Source organism: Hemitrygon akajei, chromosome 13, assembly GCF_048418815.1.
Source record: "Hemitrygon akajei chromosome 13, sHemAka1.3, whole genome shotgun sequence".
Classification (NCBI taxonomy): Eukaryota; Metazoa; Chordata; class Chondrichthyes; order Myliobatiformes; family Dasyatidae; genus Hemitrygon; species Hemitrygon akajei.
Window position 1 is genome coordinate 14,438,379 of NC_133136.1, and position 23,753 is coordinate 14,462,131.

General features: G+C 42.7%; 1 protein-coding gene across 1 annotated transcript in view; it reads right to left on the reverse strand.

The window, feature by feature from the left end:
- Positions 1-23,753, reverse strand: part of ccbe1 (collagen and calcium binding EGF domains 1) — a 385,149-nt gene that overhangs the window by 40,237 nt on the left and 321,159 nt on the right. Inside the window, exons 4-5 of the mRNA XM_073064183.1 lie at positions 22,353-22,487; positions 17,655-17,792 (exon numbers count right to left, since the gene is read on the reverse strand). Of these exons, the coding sequence (XP_072920284.1) occupies positions 17,655-17,792; positions 22,353-22,487 (273 nt within the window). The remainder of the gene's footprint in view (positions 1-17,654; positions 17,793-22,352; positions 22,488-23,753) is intronic.

The following is a 23,753-nucleotide window of genomic DNA, read 5'->3' on the forward strand; positions in this document are numbered from 1 at the left end:
AAATGCATGTATTTTAAAGACGAGAAAACCTGCAGAAGCTGGAAATCCAAGCAACACACACAAAATACTAGAGGAACTCAGCAGGCCAGGCAGCATCTGTGGAAAATTGGACTGTTTACTCTTTTCCATAGATGCTACTTGTTTTATAAGTGTTGGTTATAACTCGATGCCCCTTCAGGTGATGAAGCAATACCAGTAGATTACAGATATGTCCCACAGAAACTTGTGGCCTTGTTAAGTGTTATCATAAACATCTGGTAAAGTATTCTGTGCTGTAATTACTTTGGAATCACTTGTTGTCATTGGTAACACCACTGTCGTAGGCCAAATCGAAGGTGGTGATGACTCAACATATAGGGGGGAGCGGTGCCATAACAACAACCTCTTACTCAATGTCAGCAAGACCAGGGAGATTTTTTATTGAATTCACAAGGAGGATCAGAGGTGGAGAGGGTGAGCAACTTTAAATTCCTCAGAGTTATTATTTCGTGGAGATGTCCTAGGCCCAGCATGTGAGTACAATTATGAAGAAAGCACGGTGGTGCCTCTACTTCCTTAAAAGTTTGCAAAGATTCAGCATGGCTTTTAAAACTTTGACATACTTCTATACAGTATATGTGCAGTATATTGATTGGCTGCATTGCAGCCTGATATGGAAGTGCCAATGCCCTTGAATGGAAAATTCTGCAAGAAGTACTGCCCAGTCCATCGTAGGTAAAGCCCTCCCCACCACTGAGCACATCTACATGAAATGCTGTCGCAGGAAAGCAGTGTCCATCATCAGGGACCCCCACTACCCAGGACATGCTCTTTTCTCACTGCTGCCTTCAGAAAGAAGTTACAAGAGCCTCAGGACCCTCACCGCCAGGTTGAGGAGCAGTTATTACTCCTCAACCATCAAGCTCTTGGGCCAAAGGGGATAACTTCTCTCAAGCTCACTTGCCCCATCACTGAAATGTTCCCACAACCTATGGACTCACTTTGAAGGATTCTTCATCTCATGTCCTTGATATTTATTGTTTATTTATTATTACTTTCTGTTTGTATTTGCACAGTTAGTGCACACTGGTCACGTGCCCAGTTTGGTGAGGTCTTTCATTGATTCTGTTATGGGTATTATTCTATGGAGAATTATTCTATATTGAGAATGCCTGCAAGAAAATAAATCTCAGGGTTGTATATGGTGATATATATGTACTTTGATAATAAATTTACTTTGAACTTTGAGTCCTGATTGAAACACGAAGGTTGGTCGGAAGTTGAGAAGTGGTGGACTAAGTCTGTGAATTTCTGCAAGTCCACTGGGGAATTCGAAGGCCCAATGTTTGTGAATCCATGAGTCCACTGGAGGCTGGAGGCCAAGCTTGGTCTGTGCTGGGATTAGTGGACTGTGTACGTGTGTGGATGGGAGGAACAGGGCCTGTTTTGCTGTTGTTCTTTGTGGCTTTTTGTGTTCAGTGTGGTACTGCTAAGCCTAATGGGAATGCTATGTTGGCAACAGAATATGTGGTGACACTTGTCGACTGCATCCAGCACGTCCTTGGGTGTGTTGGTAGCTAATGCAAATGGTGCATTTCACCGAATGTTTTGACCTACATGTGACAAATAAATCTGAATCTGAATGCATTTGAATCTGAATCATTGCTCAGCGAGCAGCTCAGAATAAATTGTGCAAGGTTGAAAGAAGCAGCAGTTGCTGAACTTTTTCTTTGTTTCTTCACTCACACTGTTGGATGACAGACAGTATTCTCACATTGTCTGATGATCAGTGATCAGTAACAGTGGATACAGTATCTATAGAGTCTTATCTCTGCCATTTCACGATTCCAAAGTTCAAAGCACATTATCGAAGTACATACACTATACACAACCTTGAGATTTGTCTCCTTACAGGCAGCCACAAAACAAAGAAACCCAATTGAACCCATTGAAACAAAAGAAGATCGTCAAACACCCAACGTGCAAAGAAAATAAAACAAATGGTGCAAACAGTAAATGTAAGCAAAAGGCATTCAGAACTGAAGTTCAGTAAAGTGAGTCCATAGTCATGAAGCCAGCAGCCAGCCAGTTCAGAAGTCCGTTAATTGCAGTCTACGGACTCAGCTCAGCACAATGATGAATAAGCCACACGGAACAGTGAGCTGAACTGGTTCGTCCCTCGCTTTTGGCCTCGACACCCTGACCTTCTCAACCTGGCCTGCTGCTTAAATCGATCAAGCCTTGGGTCTTTCCTTGCTCTCGGGCCTGGGCTCTACTCGCCTCGCCTCGGTTCTGCCACATTGAATGGCCTCCAAGTCTGCTGCAGCAAAGACCAAACATTGGCTCAATCCCTGCTTCTGTGCTTGGCCCAAGCTGCCTCAATTCGGCCCGTACATGCCGAGATTTCAGTTCGCACCGCAACAATGCCAGGTCGCACAGGCAGTTCAAAAGCTCAACTCCGAAAGGGAAGCTACAGGCTATTGATTTCAGTGATTACTTACCAGAAAAATGTGATTAATAACATTGTTATTAGTTTTCTTGTTTGCTTCTGGTAAGTAGTCGCTGAGCTTCAGCAGTGCCATCTTAAAATGGAAACTCCAAACGAGCTGATAATGGTACAGAGATGTTTGGGCCTAAACTGCCAGTGGGAGTCTTATGGAAGATATCGTGCTTCTAACTGGAAATGTCCTTGTGATGATTTGAAACATTTAATAGTCATAAAGCAGGAAACTCATTGTTTTCCATTATGGCAGCTCAAAAATGTTCAGTCCCTGGTAAAAGAGTTTAAATGGATTATGTGTGACAGACCCACAGTTTTGAAGGCCTGATGATGCAAATTTCCATCTTGCAATATACACGATGGAAACGGAGAAAATTCAGAAATTGGAGGTCTAAAGGGACTTGCACAATATTCTAAAGGTTAACTTGCAGGTTGAGTGGGTGGTAGGAAAGACCAAAGCAATGATAGCATTAATTTTGAGAGAACTAGAATACAAAAGTGAGGATGTAATGGCAGGCTTTATAAGGCACCTAAGAAAAGATGTGCTGGCATTGGAGAGGGTTAAAGGAGGTTCACAAAAATTATCCGGGAAATGAAAGGGTTAACATATGAGGAGTGTTTGATAGCTCTGGGCCTGTACTCACTGGAGTTTAGAAGAATGAGGAGGCATCTCATTGAAACTTACTGAATATCGAAAAGCCTAGATAGAGTGGATGTGGTGAGGAAGTTTTCCTCAGTGGGGGAGTCTTGGACTAGAGGGCACAACTTCAAAATAGAGGGACATCTATTTAGAACAGAGATGAGGAAGAATTTATTTAACCAGAGTGCGGTGAATCTGTGGAATTCATTGCCACAGACAGCTGTGGAGGCCGAGCCATTGGGTATATTTAAAGCGGAGGTTGACAGGTTCTTCGACAGTAATGGTGACAAAGGTTACGTGGAGAAGGGAGAAGGATGGGGTTGAGGGTGATATTAAATCAGCCATGATTAAATGGCGGAGCAGACTCAATGGGCTGAATGGTCAAATTCTTATGGACACGGGTAGCTGGAAGTTGACAAGATGGAAGGAATGGTAACTGGGAAGGGGCGGATAAGTGCCTAGGCTTTCTCGTAGGATGACTGGGACAGTGAAAATTAGGATGGGGGCAAACAGGGATCAGGGAAGAGATAGTTGTGGTCCTCTGTTGCTGGGCCATGTTGTGTTCGTGGATCAATGTTGTGGAGTGTCAAGGCTGCTCTGCGTTGGTGGTAGAGTTGAGAAGCTCAGAGCAGACCGCCATGAGAGCAGCCAGTTCCCATTGATAGTGTATACAGTAAGCAACCAGAACCCCTTCAGTACATGATGAAGCAAGCTCTACCTGCCTGAATATCCTGGGTATTTCTGTTCTCTAGTACTTCAGATGCAAGATGAATCTAAAACCGGCTTTGCCATCCCAGGTGTAAGCCCATGGTTTTATTAATCAATCACTTTTTAATAAAATGCATTCTCATAGAACATCAAGTCGTTTACTATGTATTACGACCCATAATGTTACAAGGCGATCAGAGGAATAGAGCAAGTGGATAGTCAGAGATGTTTCCTCGGGATGGAAAGCTGAGGGAGTGCAAAGGCTCCTACAGGAGGAAGCTGGAGTACGAGCTCTAGCAGGACAGCGAGACGTGTGGCCGGGCATGAAGCAGATCACTGGCTTCAAGATTAAGGAAAGAAAGATCGAGGGCTGCCTGGATAGGGATGACGAATCAAACTTGTTTTTCAACAGGTTCAGCACGGGACCTCCCGCTGTCCCCCCCCCCCCCCCCCCCACTTGCCCAAACCACACACCCCCTCTCTGCCCCTGAGGCCTGCTCCCTCCATTCCTCCCTCCCCTCATGTGAGTGCTTATGTTCCAAACCCCAGCTTTGGAGTATCCTGCCTCCATGTGGATGACCACCCTCTCCCTCCGGACTGTGACTGAAGATCAGGTTAGGACAGCTGGAGAGATCACATCAAGGCAAGGCTGCTGGAGCAGACGGTATCAGCCCCAGGATACAGAAGGCCTATGCGAGCCAGCTGGCTGGTATTTTGTAGCACCTTTAGAATCGGTGTCTGAGTCAGGAAAAGATACCAGTGCTATGGATACTTCTTGCTTGGTTCCTGTACCCAAGAAAGCAACTTCATCTGATCTTAATGACTGCAGACCAATTGTCTTCACATCTCTTGTGATGAAGGTGCTGCAGAGGCTAGTCCTGATTTACCTGGGATTGCTGGTGAGATCTTCATTGGACTCTCTACAGTTTGCCTACCAACCTACGATGTCATCATCTACCCATTGCAGAGAGCTCACTCCCACCTGGATGATGCTGGTGGCATTGTGAGAATCACATTTTTTTGATTTCTCAAGTGCGTTCAATACAATTCAGCCACTTCTGAATGAGAAGCTGCAAAGGATGGGTGTACACAAATGAACTGTCTCCTGGATTATTGACTACCTGACAGATCGAGCCCAGTTTGTATGGCTGGGTAATTCTCTGTCTGAGATGGTGGTGAATGGCACTGGAGCACCACAAGGGACTGTCCCGACTCTGTGTCTGTTCACACTGCACACCCCAGACTCTCAGTACAAATCTGAGTCTTGTCACTTGCAGAAGTTTTCTGATGACTCTGCAGTGGTTGGGTGTATCAGAGAAGGGCAGGAGTCAGAGTACAGAGGACTGATGGGCAAGTTTGTGGAGTGGTACAGGAGGAATCACCTGCTCCTGAATTTGGCCAAAACCAGGGAGATGGTGATTGATTTTAGGAGGAAGAGGACTATGATGAGTCCTGTATACATTCTGGGAGAAGAGGTTTCCGTGGTGGAGGAGTACAAATACTTGGGTGTTCAACTTGACAACAGAGTTGACAAGAAAACCAACACCAAGGCTGTTTACAAGAAGGGGACAAACAGACTTTAATTTCTAAGAAAGATGAGATCCTTCAAAGTGTGCAGCAGGATGTTAGAGATCCTTTACCAGTCTGTTGTAGCGAGTGCTGCTTCTTTGCAGCTTCATGTTGGGGGAGCAGCATCGGCGCTGGTGACGCAAAAAGACAAATAAACTCATCAAAAAGGCTGGATCCGTCCTTGGCTATCAGCTGGACTCTTGAGTTCGTGGTGGAGAGGAGATCACAAAACAAACTGTTGTCCATTATGGACAATCTGGAACATCCTCTCCATGACCTACTGAATAAGCAGCAGAACACCCTTTCGAACAGACTCATTCAGCTCCGCTGTCACAAGGATCGTTAGAGAAAATCTTTCCCACCAAATGCAATAAGCATGTACGACAGTTCATCTCTGTGTAACAGGAGAACACACATCATAGTACAATAGACTGTTTTTTCTACTTCATACATTATAATTGCACATTGGTAAATTGTTATTCTGTACTTATTATTAGTTAAGCCTGCACACTGCTAAGTGGGTTTTTAAATGTTGCTGCTGTAATGAAAGATTTTTCCACTCAGGATCAATAAAGTATTTATTATTATTATTATTACTACTAAATGGCTAATACCAGAGGGCACAATTTTAATGTAAACACGAGACAGTTTGCAGATGCTAGAAATCCAAGCAACACACACAAACTGCTGGAGGTCAGACATCATCTACTGTATGTAAATGAATAGACAGTCAGTGTTTCGGACTGAGACCATTTTTCAGGACTCATAAGGAAGGGGGAAGATGCCAGAATAAAAAGGTGGGAAAGGTGAAGTAGGCTAGCTGGAAGGCGAAAGGTAAAGCCAAGTTGGTAGGAAAGGTAAAAGGCTGGAGAAGAAGGAATGTAATAGGAATTTAAGATGATTGGAGGGATGTATAAGGTGGATGTCTTTTACACAGAGAGTGATGAGTGCGTGGAACTTGGTAGAGGCAGCAATATTCGAGACACTTAAGAAACTCTTAGATATGCACATGGATGATAGAAAAATGGAGCACAATTTGAGAGGGAATCATTAGGTTGACCTTAGAGCAGGTTGAAAGATTAGTATAACATCATGGGCCAAAGCCCTGTATTATACCGTCATTTTCCAAGTTCTAAGTGGCCGCATCATGTCTGGTATGGCAGAAGTGGGTGCTACACAGGATCGAAGTAAGCTGCAGAGAGTTGTAAAATTAGTCAGCTCCATCATGGACACTGGTCTCTGTTGAATACAGGACATATTCAAGGACCATCCATTATTAAGGACCCAAATAGATGCCGTCCGTCATTAAGAACCCTCATCACCCAGCACATGCCCTATTCTCATTGCTACCATCAGGAAGGAGGTACAGGAGCCTAAAGGCACACACTCAATGATTTAGGAACAGCTTCATCCCCTCTGTCACCTGATTTCTGAATGGACACTGAACCCTTGAACACTACCTCACTACTTCTTACAATTTTCATTTTTACACTACTTATTTAATTAAATTACTGTGTATATACTTACTGTAATGCAAAGTTTTTTTTTACTCTATTATTATATATTGCTGCTATAAAGGCAACAGATTTCACAACATATGCCATTGTAATTAAACCTGATTCTGATTCTGAAACGTCTTGTTATCTCTGTCAAATGGTACTTCAGCTGCAAGATGAATCCTGAAGCAAGGTTACTGGCTTTGTCATCCTGGAGATAAGCCCATGGCTTTACTTACCGAAAGCTTTTTAAATAAAATTAATTCTCATAGCATACTATGTAGTATACTAAGCAATATAATCTAATGACTGGTAATTTTGTAAGCAAGTCCCTATCGTATCATAGATTCTAATGGTCTGTTCTTTGGAGAATGGTGTCTAGAGCTTGTAATCAGTCAGAGTGTTCAAAAGGTTTCTTTAATGCTGAGCTTTATTTGTGTTGTTTGTGCCAATGACCAACAGTCCTTGGATGTACTGGGGCCAGTCTACAAGTGTTGCTGCACTTCTGGCACCAACAAAGCACGCCCACAACTTACTAACCCTGATCTGTATGTTTTTTGGAATGTGTGAGGAAATTGGAACACCCACACGGTCACATGGAGAACGTACAAACTCTGTACAGATGGTGGTGGAATTGATCACCGGTCACTGCCACTGTACTAGCATTACGCCAGCCACTTTGCTACTAGGTCGCCATAATAAACGACTGCCTTGCACAAGAGTCAAAGCAGCCATGCACACCAACACTTCGTTTTCAACAGTGCCGGGTGTCTCACTCTGTGCGCAATTCAAACTTCTGTCATTCACAAGGAGCTAAAACGACAATCCTGTCCAGCTCTAAAGGAATGCCAGATACAGGGGAATCAATATCCACTCCATCATCAGTTTTATTTTTTGTATAGTCATTTATTTGTGCTGGTGTTTGCTTTAATGATAAGTCCAAAAATTTGACATTCAAGAACATGGACCTTTTTTGTTCACTGCATTCATCATTATCATTATCATATTGTGCTGTGTCGTATGACATAAGCAATCATGGTCCCATAACCATGATTGTTCTTGGTAAATTTTTCTACAGAAATGGTTTGCTATTTTCTTCTGGGCCAGGGATTCCCAACCTGTTGTCCACGGACCCCTTGCTTAATGGTATTGGTCCATGGCATAAAAAAAAGATTTGGATCCCTGTTCTGGGCGCAGTGTCTTTACAAGATGGGTGACCCCAGCCATGATCAATACTCTTCAGAGATTGTCTGCCTGGTGTCAGTGATCACATAACCAGGACTTGTGAAATCCACTATCTGCTCCCATGGCTTCACGTGACCCTGATCAGTGGTGGTGGGGGGAGCAAGTGCTACACCTTGCCCAAGAATGGCTAGCGGAGGGAAGGCGTGCCTTACACCTGCTTTGATAGAGGTGTATCTCCACCTTGTCATCCATCAGATCTCTACATTATCACTCCTAAGAGATAAAGCCTGATGAGTATGTTAGCTACGGTTGGGCAGAATCAATCCTAATAAAGTCAATGGAACATGTCAACTTATAGTGCAGAATACATAAAAAGACGGTACCTTAGGATCAGACTCATGTTTACTATCACTAACATACAGCACTGTGCAAAAGTCCTAGACTAAATATATAGCTAGGGTGCCTATGATTTTTATACCATACTGTAGTAATTTTATGTATTGCACTATACTGCTGCCACAAAAAAAACAGATTTCATGACATATGTAATTGATGAGGAACCTGATTCTGATGTGGGTCTCTATTGTGAACTGAGAGTGGGAAGGGATAATGGAGAGTGGAATCGTGGCTGGAAGAAGGGGAAGGGAGAGGCGAGGGAGTGGGATGCACCAGAGAGACATTATAAAATGATCAATAAACCAATTGTTTAGAATCAAATGACTTTGTCTGGTGTCTCATGGTTTGGTGCTTCTGCACCCACATCACTTCCCAACCCTGGCACTCATTCTCTGCCCCCTGTCCTACGCCCCTCATGCAGTGCTCCACCCTTGCCATTCCCAACATCCTTTGCTCCTGCCAGATTTACAAACTCATTCTCCGCTCCACATTAACAAATACAGTTCTGTGCAGAAGTCTTAGGCACCCTAACTATATACTGTATATATATCTAAGACTTTTGAACAGTACTGGTATGTCAAGAAATTTAAAAAACATTATAACTTAAGGCCCTCCATTGGTCAGGGTTGACCATGGATGTTGCATCCTTGCTGTCTATGTTGAGACACAAGCCATTACGGTATGATATGGACAGTAAGCTGCTGTCCGTGCAATAGGGTCCCTTTCTCCATGCAGCCGTTGAGTCCAAAGGAATGGCAGAAACTGATATAGTTTGGTGCCAATATCATCACAGGAGTTAGCAGTCAGTTTTGAACTCACCGTGGGGCTGCCTTAGGACTCCAATGCCGGATTTTTCCTCAACCAGTCAGAATGCTATCAATGATACATCTGCAGAAAATTGCCCCAACCTTACCTCTTCTTCTCTAAACTCCACAATCGCATTGCCAACCAGGTTTTATCAAATGATACTTTGTTATTTGAAATGGATTATTTTACAGAAGTCACCTCATCCTGAGTTAAGTTTCCAGCTATTTATGGAATTTCCATTAAGTTAAAGTGTAATGAGCGCTTCAGGCCTGTGTGAGCACCAGAGAGCGATAAGCTATGAGGTTTTTAGAGCATCAGAAATGTTTAATTCTTATTTAATGAGGGTTGTTAATCATTTAGAGTTCCTTGTGGTTTTTTTTATCGGCAACTTGCTATTAGTAATGTGGTCTCCCTGGTGCTTTCTGTTTAAGATGGTTAAATTTATTTTGATAAGATAAGAGATTATGTATTACTTGTAAGACTTAAGTGGATGCCCGATTAGTGCTAATCACAGGGTCCTCATTTTGAGAATGATTCATCTCATGGTGTTGTTCGATTGAACCACTGATGTTCTTTTGGAATTATTATGAATAGACTGTCATCACTGTCCCCACATTGGAGTCTGTCTTTCCTCCACAATTGGGTTCTGATATTGCCAGCATACATTGTGACATGAAGGGCAGGGTGGCACTGATAAACTGCAAGTTAGTATTGGATTTCTTGTTTTAGAATGCTTGCCTTGACGCTGTATGATGTAAAACGTAATTGTAGAATTCAGCAGAAGAGATCATTTTCACAGTCATTTAAGAGTGGCAATTTCCTTGGAAAAGCACAAAAGAATATTTTGATGTGATGTTTCTCAGACACTTTAAAATTGTGCTGTTTGCAAGCTGATAGATCAGTGGGCACAATCATCCCACGCATCTTTCTGTGCTGTGGTAAGGTTCAGGTATGCTTATCAGTTTATGTTGAGTCATCTGGCCTTAGTGGGTCGTGAGATGGAGATGCAAGGCCCTCTTTCCCTCTGCTAGCCTGCTGGTTTCCCTTGGGCAAGGTGTAGCACCTGCTCAGCACCCCGCCCCACCCTTAATCAGGGACACTTGAAGCCATTGGAGCAGGTGGTGGATATCACAGGCCCAAGTTGCCACCACTGATGCCAGGCATTCTCTGAGAGTATTGGTAATGGCTGGGGTCACATCTCTTGTAAAGACACTACCCAAAAGAAGGCAATGTCAAATGACTTCTGTAGAAATAATTTGCCAAGAACAATCATAGTCAAGGGCAATGTTCTCTCTAATTTGTTACGACCAGTGTGCACAAAAATCTTGTGCTGTGCAACTTTTTGCCCAGTGACAGCAACACGTGCACAGTGAATTTTATATATAGATGTATTAATTTTAACAGCTAGCAAAATACTACGAATAAGAACTTTGATCTCCTCTGCGTTTAATGGATTTCGCTCCTGTTCATCTGCACTCTCACAAAACATATACAGCAGGCCTGGAGTAGATAATGAAGGATTTTCTCACTGGAGCTTTTGCATGCGTGCTTTTGCAGCTGAAGCACACATATGTGATTTGTTTGCAAAATGTCGTTTTAAAAAGTCAAGTTTCCAAATTTCACTCCACTTCTTCCCACTTGCAAATTCTTCAGCAACTTTTGCATTGTGACAGTACATGCAGGTAGCACCAGTTTCTGCATTGAATATAGTATTTCTCATAGCTGCATGTTCCTGATCTCATGAGCTTTCAGTGTAGCAGTTTTTACCACTTCATTAAGCCATTCTGCCTTAAATGAACTAACATTTCTTTCGTACTTCACACCCTTTGCTGCTTTGGAATTCGACTTAGTGAATCAATAGTTTCTTCAATATAAACAGGTCAAAATCTGCATGCAAATCATTGCAAGCTCCATGTTGTCAACATCGTCCGCATCAGAAACTGGAAAAGGAAATGTGATTGTGTACGATCATGAAGTATATTGAACATGCCTACGAGGTAGAGGGTGACAACCTTCTGTGCACAGTTTAAGTTCCTTCGTATGCTAGTAGCAAAAGATGTGTGCATGCACACATTTGCACACCTTGGAGGGAACATTGGTCAAGGATAAGACAACGATCGCCCTTGTTAGAATGACATGGCACATAATGATGATGATGACCTGGCCTTGGCCAAGGAGGTGGAGCAGTGGGAGATATGCCCACAGCTCCTCTATGGTAGAGGTGGAATGATTGGTCCTCATTCCTCCCATTCAATGAGGTGCAATGTCCTCGTTTCTAAGAAATGCGTATGCGCAGAGCAGTAGCATAGCTGTTAGTGTAAGGCTTTACAGTGCCAGCGATCCGGGTTCAATTCCCACCACTGTACATATGTAAGGAGCTTGTTGGTTTTCTCTGTGACCATGTGGGTTTTCTGTGGGCGCTCTGGTTTCCTCCCAGATTCCAAAGACGTATGGGTTAGCGTTAGGAGTAGTAAACTGAGGGTAAGTTACGTTGGTGACACTTGCAGGCTGCCCCCAGTACATCTTGGACTGTGGGGGCTGTTGACATAAATGACACAATTCACGGTATGTTTTGATGTGTTGATGTACGCATGACTGATAAACTGATCTATTGTTAAGTATCATTCAGGCAAGAATACAATTGAGCTCAATAACAGTGTTTGTAAGGTCAAACATACTGCAGGAACTCACTGAGGAAAAACATCCAGGGATGGGTCAGTGCCTTCAGCAATGAAAGAGAACAGCAAAGGCAGGAAAATTAAAACTGTAGTGAACACACACCACAGCAGTTGAAGGGCAAAAGGACAACTCCAGCCTAATTATGATGCAGATAAGCTGAATGGTCACTTACCATTCTAACTTCCTGTGAGTCCCTTGGTGTGGTTCTGAAAGAGAAATGTATAATGGTGTCACCCTAGTTTATAAAACCCAGGGGGACAATTTTCAAATTTATCTTAATTTTATTGCAACATTTTGGGAAGTAGATTTTTCAGGGTTTAAGGGGAGAGGTGACTTCCCTGGGAAAAAAAGGATTTCTGGTCTCCTGATTCAGCAGCCTACATATCTCTATTAGATATTACCTTGGCTGTGGACAAACAAAAACTAAAACGTGCCCGAAAATGATAAGACCAACACTTCATAGGATACTATAGTTGGTCTCTCAATAGACTAATAAAGGATGTATCTGTCATTTAGCAACATTATTCAGTGTACAACATAACAGGATCCTTGTTACGAATCAGAAGTCACCCAAAGGACCATGGATTGAATTAATTTTGTAAACCCCTCAAAGTTGAAGAAATAAAGACGTGTGTATATTTTATGCCATTCCTATCTCTTTCAGGGTTGCCCATTTAATGAACAGCTCTTGAGGTCAGGCCCTTGGTGTAATCATTCCTGTCGAATAGGAAACGTGACTGTCCGTTAGGCACAGCACACTCTCAAAAACAGAAATATGGCCACGAACAGATGCTGATTTTGCATTTAGAGCATAGAATAGTACAGGCCCTTTGGCCCACAATGTTGTGTCTACCTTTCAATCTGCTCTAAAATCAATCTCACCCTTACCTCCTACAGACTCCTCAATTCTTCTATCATCCATGTACCCATCTAAGAGTTTCTTAAATATCCCTAATGTATCTGCCTCCACTACCTCCCCGGCAGTGTGTTTCACACACCCACTACTCGCTGTGTAAAAAACTTACCACTGACATGCCTCTTATACTTTCCTCCATCCACCTTAAATGAATAACCCCTCATTTAGCCATCTCCATCCTGGGATAAAGTCTCCGGCTGTCCACTTGGTCTATGCTCTTATCATCTTGTACACCTCTTGTCAAGTCACCTCTCGTCCGCCTTTGCTCCAAAGAGAAAAGCATTAGCTCACACAAACTATCCTCATGAGATATGCTCTCCAATCCAGGCAGCATCCTGGTAAATCTCCTCCACACCCTCTCTAAAGCTTTCACATCCTTCCTATAATGAGGTGACAAAACACAATTGATCAGACCTGCCACCTGCACTCACCCACTGTGTTTTTTTCATTGATGCATATATCTCCTGCAGGTCCATGGCCTCAAAGAACCTGGAGATCTGGATTTCTCTGAGGCTGGAACAACCTAATGACCTCTGACTGAAGTCACAAGACATTTTAGCTGTTTTTCACTATGTCTGATAATCAAAGACATTTATAGATCATTCAGCAGATTTAAACAATTTAAAATATTTAAAACCGACCAGAAACTAATGAATGATCCGATTGTGAGAGGGCCTAGGACCAGAGGGCGTAGCCTCAGAATAGAGGGACGCCCATTTAGTGCAGAGATGAGGAGGAATTTCTTTAGCCAGGTGTGGAGAATCAGTGGAATACATTGCTGCAGATAGTCATTGGCCATACGTATTTAAAGAGGTGTTTGATAGGTACCTGATTAGTAAGGGTGTCAAAGGTTATGAGGCTAAGACTGGAAAATGGGCAATTTTAAGGTGATTGGAGGATAGTGTAGAGGGGATGTCAGAGGTATTTTTCTTTTACGCAGAGAGTGATGGGTACAGTACATGGAAAATGTTGCCAAGGATGGTGGTTGAGGCAAATACTTCAGGGACAATTAAGAAACTGTTAGATGGGCACATGGATTAAAGAAAAATTACGAACTATGTGGGAGGGAAGCGTTAGTTGAATCTTGGAGCAATTTAAAAGGTCGGCACTACATCATCAGCCGTAGAGCCTGTACTCTGCTGCACTGTTCCATGTTGTATGGTCTAATGCGTTTGAGAGGGAAAATAAATCAGCCATGATAGAATATCAGAACATACTTGATGAGCTGAATGGCCTAATTCTGCTCTTGTGGTCTTATTATACAGTGTAATCATGAAGTTGGAAAAATAAAGAAACTCCTCACTTACCTTTTAAAGAGGCCAATCCGATTCTAATGAATCGGTTCAGCTGCTTACACTGGCCTACCAGGATGCTATGAGGTCAGATGCAACTTATAATGGACCTCTCAGGTCAGAACAATTGTGTTTCACTGATGGACACAGTAGTGTCCACTGGTTATTTCTGACATCTCCCTTTTAATGTGTGGGTATGGATGGCAGAGGCAAGTCGATGTGTGTGTGCTACCCTCAGCCAAGAATTCTCAACAGAAACCTTAGCTAAAGATCTCAGCCTCCAACCCAATAATGTGGAGTTTTCAGCACTTCTTCAGTTGCACATGAGATTGTCAGCCAAGATATTTGTGCTCTGATCTCTAGGGTGGTGCTTTACCTTTATACTTTTAGCTCAAAGTGCCACCAACAATATCTCAGCTGAAATCTAAATGTAAAATAAACTGGTGAGTAATTAGACCATGACAACATCAGCAAAGAGTGAAAATTTACCTCAAGAGTTCTTCGCTGTTGCTTTTGGCAAGGGTTTTCTCAGCAATAACATTCACATGGGCAAGAATATTATAACAACCTATTCAATTGCATTTAAATCCTATTTGAAACGGAATCACTCACTTGCACGGACTTTACTGTCTCTGGCTCAGACTTTATCCTCAGCTGCTTGCAGGCTGCAGACCTCATTGTCCCTAGATCCAGTTCTGGCCAAGACCTTCCTGACTGCCACTGGTTCTTATTGGTCATCTTCTTCTACAACCGCACTGCACCAACCACTGGTCCCTAAGACACTCCTCATCTTCACTTCATTCCTCTGACCTCCTGCTTTCCTCCCACCCCATCAGGAAGGTCTTAATGGTCTCCACTTCCTTATGGACCTAAGATCCCCAACCAGTTCCTCTTTGCCAGCTTGCTCCTCCATCCGGTGGAACTGAATCTTATTTCTCTTTCAGCTCCTCCCACCTTCTCCAAACTAAAGGCATGGCCATAGACCTCAGCAATGCCTGTCTTTTTCTCTGTTACACGGATCAGTCCATGCTCCAAGGCTACACCGGTAATTGTCCATGGATTTTTCTCTGCTACTTCAATGATTGTATCAATGCTACTTCCCGCACCTTTACTGAGCTCATCATCTTCATCAACTTTGTCTCGAACTTCCATCCTACCCTCAAATTTACTTGGTCCACCTCTGACATTTCTCTCCCATTTCTTGATTTCTCTGTCTCCATCTCTGAAGAAAAACTCTCTACTGCTATCTTTTGTAAACCTACTGACTCCCATATCTATCTTGACTATACCCTTTCCCACCCCACCACTTGTAAAAATGCTTTTTGCTTCTCCCCATTCTTCTGTCTCCACCGAATCTGTTCTCATTCCACTCTAGCAGATGTCCTCTTTTTTTCAAAGAATGGGGTTTCCCCTCTACCATCATTGATGCTGCCTTCACCCACATTTCCTCCATTCCCCGCGCATCTGTTCTCAGCTATCTGCCTGCCCTCATACCAGGGATAGATTTCCCTACCTTACCTTACCTACTACCCTATATCCGGCATTTCATTCTCTTCAACTTCTGCCAAATCCAATGGGATCCAACAACTAAGCACATCTTTATCAACCCTCCCGCCCCTCACTTTTCGCAGGGATCACTCTCTACATGACTCCCTTGTCCATTCCTCCTTTCCCACTGATCACCCACCTGGCACTTATTTCTGACCACCATTCACAACCCCAACCACCATTCAGGGCCCCAAGCAGATCTTCTAGGTGAGGCGACACCTCACCTGGAGTCTGTTGGGTTGCTCTATTGTATCCGGATTTCCAGGTGTGAGCTTCTCTACATTGGTGAGACCTGATGCAGATTGAGGGACTTTGTTGAACACTCTTGCTCTGTTTTTGCAAGAGGCAGGATCTCCTGGTGGTCATGCATTTTAATTTGACTTCCCATTCACATTCTGACATTTTGATCCATGGCCTCATCGACTGTGATGAAGCCAAACTCAGGCTGATGGAGCAACACTTTATATTCTTTCTGGGTAGCCTCCAACTTGATGATATAAATATCGGTTTCTCTAACTTCTAGTAATTTCTCCTTCTCTCTTCCGTTCCCCATTCTAATTACCCTCTCACCTCTTCTCTTCTCCTCACTCTGCTCCCCTTCTTCATTCTCTTTCTGCCATGGTCTACTGTCTTCTCCTTTTAAATTCTAACCTCCATTCTAATTTGAATTTAAGAGCAGGGAGGTTATGCAGCAACTGTACAAGGTTCTGGTGAGGCCAGAAATGTACTATGTGCATTTCTAGACTCCTTACTTGAGGAAGGATATACTGGCTTTGGAGGCAGTGCAGAGGAGGTCCACCAGGTTGATTCCAGAGATGAGGGGGTTAGACTATGAGGAAAGATTGAGTCATCTAGGACTGTGCTCACTGGAATTCAGAAGAATGAGAGGAGACCTTATAGAAACATATAAAATTATTAAAGGGATAGATAAGATAGAGGCAGGAAAGTTGTTTCCACTGATAGGTGAGACTAGAACTAGGGGCATCACCTCAAGATTTGGGGAAGTAGATTTGGGACGGAGATGAGGAGCAATTGCTTTTCCCAGAGGGTGGTGAATCTGTGGAATTCTCTGCCCACTGAAGCAGTGGAGACTACCTGAGTACAGTAAATATATATTTAAGATAAAGTTGGATAGATTTTTGCATAGCAGGGGAATTAACGGTTATGGGGAAAAGGCAGGTAGGTGGAGATGAGTCCATGGTCAGATCAGCCATGCTCTAATTAAATGGTGGCGCAGGCTCGATGGGCCAGAAGGCCTACTCTTGTTCCTATTTCTTATGTTCTTATGTATTCTCTCTTCTTCTGCCATTTACCTCTTCCACCTATCACCTTCATCCCCCACTCCACCCCACCCCAGCCACCTTCTCGCACCTACCACAAGCCAGCTTGAATTCCTTCCCCATCTCCCCCTCCCCACCACCTTCTTATTCTGACTTTTCCCCTTCCTTTCCAATATTGATGAAGGGTCTCCCCCAAAATGTCAACCATGTATTTTCTTCCATAGATGCTGCCTGACTTGCTGAGTTCCTTCAGCACTTCGTATGCATTGCACAAGATTTCCAGCTTCTACAGAATCTCTTGTGCCCACTGACTTGCACATTCCCTTTCTCACAAAAAAGTTATTCCAGTCACAAGGAAATCTTAAAATGACATTTTGTAAATAACATGTTAGAAATGATAGTATAAACATCTGTGGACCTTCTAAAGCTGTGTACATTTTCTGAAGTTGAGTTATGCATAGTTTCTGGCATTAGCAGTTTCCCTTATGGGACTTGGGGGGGGGGGAGCATTAGAATGGCAATTAACCTTTCAGCTTATCTGAATTTAATTCATGAAGTGGAGTTGCCCGTCATTTTGATGCTTTTCATTTGAAGATTAGACAGAAATGAAAGCGAAACAGAGTATGTTCAATCTTTGTACTGATCAGTTTACAGCTTACCACTTTCAATTATGTTGCATGTCTTCCCATCCTCTTTGAGATAGAAACCTTCCTTGCACAGACATCGGTAACTCCCTGGAGTGTTGAGGCAGATATGAGAACATACAGTTCCATTGCTTTTGGTACATTCATCAATATCTGTCAAACAGACATTTAAAATACTGAATGAGTGAATGGTCAAAATACTGTTTTTTTAAATTCAGATTCAGATTTATTTATCACATGTACATCAAAACATACAGTGAAATGTGTCATTTGAGTTAACAACCACCACACTCTAAGGATGTGTTGGCTATGGGACAGCCCGCTAGTGTCACCACACATGCTGGCGCCAACATCACCTGCTCACAATGCTCGGCAGAAGTTTTATTAACTATTCAAACATTGTCTATTATAAATTTAAACAGATTACATGGAAAGGAATGGTTGTGGCCTTCAAAGTAAGTAGTCAACAGGACCATCTCCCAAATTCCCCTTTATTTATTGCTGACTAGTTAAAATTGCCAAATGCATACCCAGCGCCTTTCGAACAGACCATCAAGTACTTACTGCAGATACAGAAAGGCGCCAGGAAAAGGCCAGCAAAATCATGAAAGGCCCTACTCACCCTACTCATGAATTGTTCATCACACTCCCATCAGGGAGGAGGCTGGTCATCACTTTCACCCATTAACCTATCAGGGGTTTATGTAGAATCTTAATAAACCTCTGGTTAGACCACGTCTGGAGTATTGCATACAGTCCTGGTTGCCCCATTATAGGAAGGATGTTGAGGCTTTGGAGAGGGTGCAAAGGAGGTTTACCAGGTTGCTAACCGGTTTAGTGGGCATGTGCTGTCATGAGAGACTGGATGAACTTGAGTTGTTTTCTCTGGAGCACCGGAGGCTGAGGGGAGATCTGATAGGCGTTTATAAGATTATGAGAAGCATAGATAGAGTAGACAGGGAATATCTATTTTCTAGGGTTGAAATGGGAGGCAGGGTTTGAGGGTCGGCACAACATTGTGGGCCGAAGGGCCTGTAATGTGCTGTGCTATTCTATGTTCTATGTTCTAAATGTCTAATACCAGAAGGCATGTATTGGAGGTGAGAGGGGGTAGGTTCAAGGGAGATGTGAGGGGTAATTCTTTTACTCAAAGAGTGGTGGATTCCTGGGATGCGCTCCCTGGAATGGTGACATTAGAGGCTTTTAGGATATGTTTTGATAGGCACATGGATGTAAAGAAGATGGAGTGATATGGATATGGAGTAGGTAGGAGAGATCGGTGTTTGGGTGTTTTTGATTTGCTTTTAAGCTGTTTTGACACAACATTGTGGGCCAGATAGCCGGTTGCTGAGCTGTACTGTTCCATGTTCTACAACGTTTGTATGTAATATCCACCCCTCCACACTCCACCACCCTCACTACTTTTGTTAAAGTCACCTTCTGTGCGCAGTGTCACCTTATGTACACACTATCAGTCTATGTACATAAGCTAATCTTATGTATTCATATTTATTATGTTCTTATTGTGTTCTTTATGTTTATTGTGGTCTTCTATGCAGCATTGGATCTAAAGTAACAATCATTTCATTCTCTGTTATACTTATGCATTGAAGAATGACAGTAAATGATCTTGAATCTTGAAGCACACACTCCTACAGACATAGTAATCATAATTGTTGATTAGTACTTGAGCTGAATGGCCTCCTTCTGTTCCTATGTATTCTGATCTTATTCAAGGTGTGAAATATTATGGGGAAAAGGCAGGAGAATGGGGTTGAGAGGGAAATTATGAAATGGCAGGACAGAATTGATGGGCCAAATGGTTTAATTCTGCTCCTATGTCGTACGATCCAATTAATTATAAGTTCTTTTGGCATTTGGGTTTTTCTTTTTAAGATATTTTCCTCCTCAGACTCTTTCCTGCCATATAGAGAGAGACAGCAATCAGACAACCTGCACTCTTCGTATCACTGACCATGAATAGTAATATCATTGTAAATGAGAGCTTTCAAGCTTCCATTACAACCTGACAAGTCAACATAGCTGCAGCTTAGCCATGAGAAACAGAATGTTCCCAGGTCTGAGGCCCAGTCTTCCATGAGTAATGGTTCTCAGTGGAATGGCATAAGGAAAGCTATAATTAATCTCAATATTTTTGCATTAAGGAGAGAAAGTTTGGCACAAATCTCGCTTTGCATTGCAGTCATGTGGCACTCAGTGAATTATTCATCCCAACACAGAAGCATTTTATCAGCTGCTGCTCCTCAGAAAGAAAGCATGACGCAATACTTGTCCGTGCTAATGTGCCGAGACATGGGCTGCTTAAACGTGGATGTGGAGAGGATCTTTCCTACGACGGGGGAGTCCAAGACCAGAGAACACAGCCTCAGAATAGAGGGGCATTCATTTCGAGCAGAGATGAGGAATTTTTTATACCAGAGATTGGTGAATTTGTGGAATTCGTTGTCTCAGGCAGCTGTGGAGGCTAAGTCATCAGGTCTGTCTATGGCAGAGGTTGATAGACTCTTGATTAGACAGGGCATGAAGGGATACGAGGAGAAGAAAGGAGATTGGAGCTGAGAGGGGAATGGATCAGCCATGATGAAATGGCAGAGCAGTTTCAATGGGCCAAATGACTTAATTCTACTATATCTTATGGTCTTATATATGAGTACTATGAGTAGTTTTGGGTCCATTATCTAAGAAAGGATGTACTGGCATTGGACAGGGTCAGAGGAGTTTTATAAGAATGTTCCCAGGGACGTAAGAGTTACCTTATGAGGTGCATTTGATGGCTTTGAACCTATACTTACTGGTGTTTAGAAGAATGAGTAGGAATCTCATTGAAACCTATTAAATATTGAAAGACCTCAATAGAGTGGACATGGAGAGGATATTGAACTATAGGACATTGCATCAGAATAGAAGGATGTCTCTTTAGAACAGAGATGACAAGGAAATTCTTCAGCCAAAGGGTTTTGTATCTGTGGAATTCAGTACCAAAGATGGTTGTGGGAGCTTGTCATCAAGTATACTTAAAGCACAGTTTAATAGTTTCTTAATTATTAAAGATCTCAAAGCTTACAGGGAGAAGGCAGGAGAAGGTGGTTGAGAGGGATAATAATTCAGCATTGATAGAATGATGGAGCGGATTTAGTGGGTCGAATGGCCTAATACTGCTCCTGTCTTATGGCCTTATTACCCATTGGCTCATACAAGGTTTCCAAGTGAAGTAATGATTTATTTATACTTCTTCCAATTGAGAGCACTGTATTTGATACATGCAACACGGGCTCATCTGCAGTGTGTTGTGGAGATGCAGATTAGACTGCATTGCGTGACATTTCCATTCAGTCTGCAGCGGTCATCTTGATTTTCTAATCTCTTGTTACATTCATTCTCCTTCCCACTCCTGAATTGTCTGCGTTCAGCTTCCTCTATTGTTTCAGTGAAACCCAACGTAACCTTGAGGAAGAGCATCCCTTGTTCCATCTGAGCAGGTTGCATAGGGTCGGAGTTATGTACAGAAACAGGCCATCATGCCCATCTAGTCCGTGCTGGTTGCTGTTTCAGATAACTACTTCGTCTCTCTCCTTTTCTATAGGAGAAGGCAGAGGAGTGGGGTCGAGAAGAATGATGAGTTAGACATGGTGGAATGGTACAGCAGACTCGATGGGCTGAGTAGCCTAATTCTGCTCCTATGCTTTATGGTCTTTTCCCTACATACAGTACACACGCCGCTTCACCTTTTTGTTCTACTGTCTTTCTTTTCCTATTTTTTCTACAACTTTTTTGTCAGCTTTTAAAATATTTTTCATGTTGCCAACCTCAGTCTGGGCCCTCTCACTGATACTTCTTTCGTGCACTGCACCTCTCCATTCCCCACCCCCCACCCCCGCCATCCTCAGTAAATTGGGAACCACGGTAGTGTAGCATAACGTTATTACAGCGCCAGTGATCTGGGATCAGTTCCGCTGCTGCCTGAAAGGAGTTTGTGACCACGTGGGTTTCCTCCTGATGCTCTGCTTTTCTCCACATCTCAAAGACATACGGGTTAGTAGGTTAATTGGTCACATAGGTGTAATCGGGCGGCACGGGAATGGCCTTTCACTGTGTTGTACCACTAAATAAAAAAGTGACTTCTCACATATTCATTTCTAATGATTTCTCATGTATTAAGTTCTAATCCTTGACCCAAGTTCTTATGTATTTAATATTTCAATAGAATTTGAGTAATATTGGAAATATATTGTTTGGTTGAGCATTCTTGTTCATTTAAATAATTCATTACAGGTTATATGTTAAAATATGTGAATTACATACTTCATGACTCTACAACATGATAAGTGTGCACCTCGTTTAAAGTAAAGAACAGACTTAGACTGGTATCTCTCGGCTCTGCTGTTTTCCTTTGAATTAGTTTAATGTTTTGAAGTTGCAAAGCATCGTCTCCGTATCTCTCCCCATGATGTTGCCTGATCTGCTGAGTGCCTCCATCATTTTCTCTCTTTTGCTTCAACTAGCTAATCATCGTGCAACTGATTTTAAATAGAGAAAAGAAACTGTTCAGTCGAATCCATGGGCTAGATGTTGTTTCTGAATGCTGTAAAATGTTATGGGAAGTGTTTGTAAGAAGATGCTTGAAGCAGTAATCATTGTACATGTGTGGTTGTTACAGGCGTGAGTTTATTCCTTTTGAAGGTTGATACAGACCTAGACAATAAGGTTTCTCTCTATTCTTGTGCCTCATACGGTCGAAGTAATATCCGGGGTAACATGTGCACAGCACTCTGCCGAAATTATCAGTGCACTGTTGTTCACAAGGAGCTCCTGAACAAACATCATAATCTGGAATGGAAGCAAAAAGATGAATAAACAAAAAGATCACAGGGAAGCTGGAAATGGGTCCTACAAGAACATGAGAAAGAGGGAGCACAACTAGACCACCTGGCCTCTTTAGCCTGCCTCATAATTCATCAAAATTCATGGCTGATCTGCCCACTGTTCTTTTGCACGACTTTCACATCGCTCTTAATTCCCAGATGTTTCAAAACTGCACCTACCTCTTCTTTAAATAGCTCCACAAATTTCTGGAGTACAGAATTTCAGAGGTTCACCAGTCACTGTGAGAAGGCATTCTAGTGCACCTAGATTTAATCTCCTTTTCTTGCAACTACATTCCTGCATTCAAGACTCTCCTGCCAGTGGTAAGGTTTCAGCATACATTTTGTCTGTTTTTATTTCCTAAGTGGATATTCCACACTTGGATTTGAGACCCTTGTCATTAAAATAAATGTCCATATTTGAAATCAGGATACAGAAAGCAACAAAGACTTCCCATTCTCTGTCCTGGTGGCTACCCATTTCAATTCGAATGCCCATTCCAATTCCAACATATTGGTCCATGGACTCCTCTACTGCCCTGAAGAAGCCCCACTCAAGTTGGAAAATCAACTCCTCATATTTCACTCCTTCTCTTCTGCTCACATGTCCATCACCTCCATCTGGGGCCCTTCCTCCTTCCCTTTCTTCCATAGTCCTCTCTTCTCCCCTATCACATTCCTTCTTTGGCCTTTCGCTTCTTCCACCTATCACTTCCCAAGGTCATGCTTCACTCCCCTCTCCCCTCGCTTCACCCCCCCCCACCTAGTCTCAACTAGTCTCACCCTTCACCTGCCAGCTTGTATGCCTTTTCATCCCTCTACCTTCCTATTCTGGCTTCTGTCCCCTTCCTTTGCAGTCCTAATGAAGGGTCTTGGCCTGAAATTTCAATTGACAGTGCCTGACTTGCTGAGTTCTTCCACCATTTTGTGTGCATTGTTCCAGATCTCCAGCATCTGCAGAATCTCTTGTGTTTAGAAGGGAAATTAATCTTTGTAAACTGGCAGAATTTAAGGCAGATCAAATATTAGGAATTTACAGTCTGCATCAATGATCATATTTTCACATTGACCCTAGGGTAAGATCTGTCAGCAGCAAATCAGTTATCCATTTTATATATCACCTTTAAAAAATTCCATTCATCCTTTACACCTCATTCAGTGTTTGCATTGTTTACAGTGATCTCATCTTGGATCTTTGAAGAGTCAGACGTGGGTTATTCCCAAAATATGC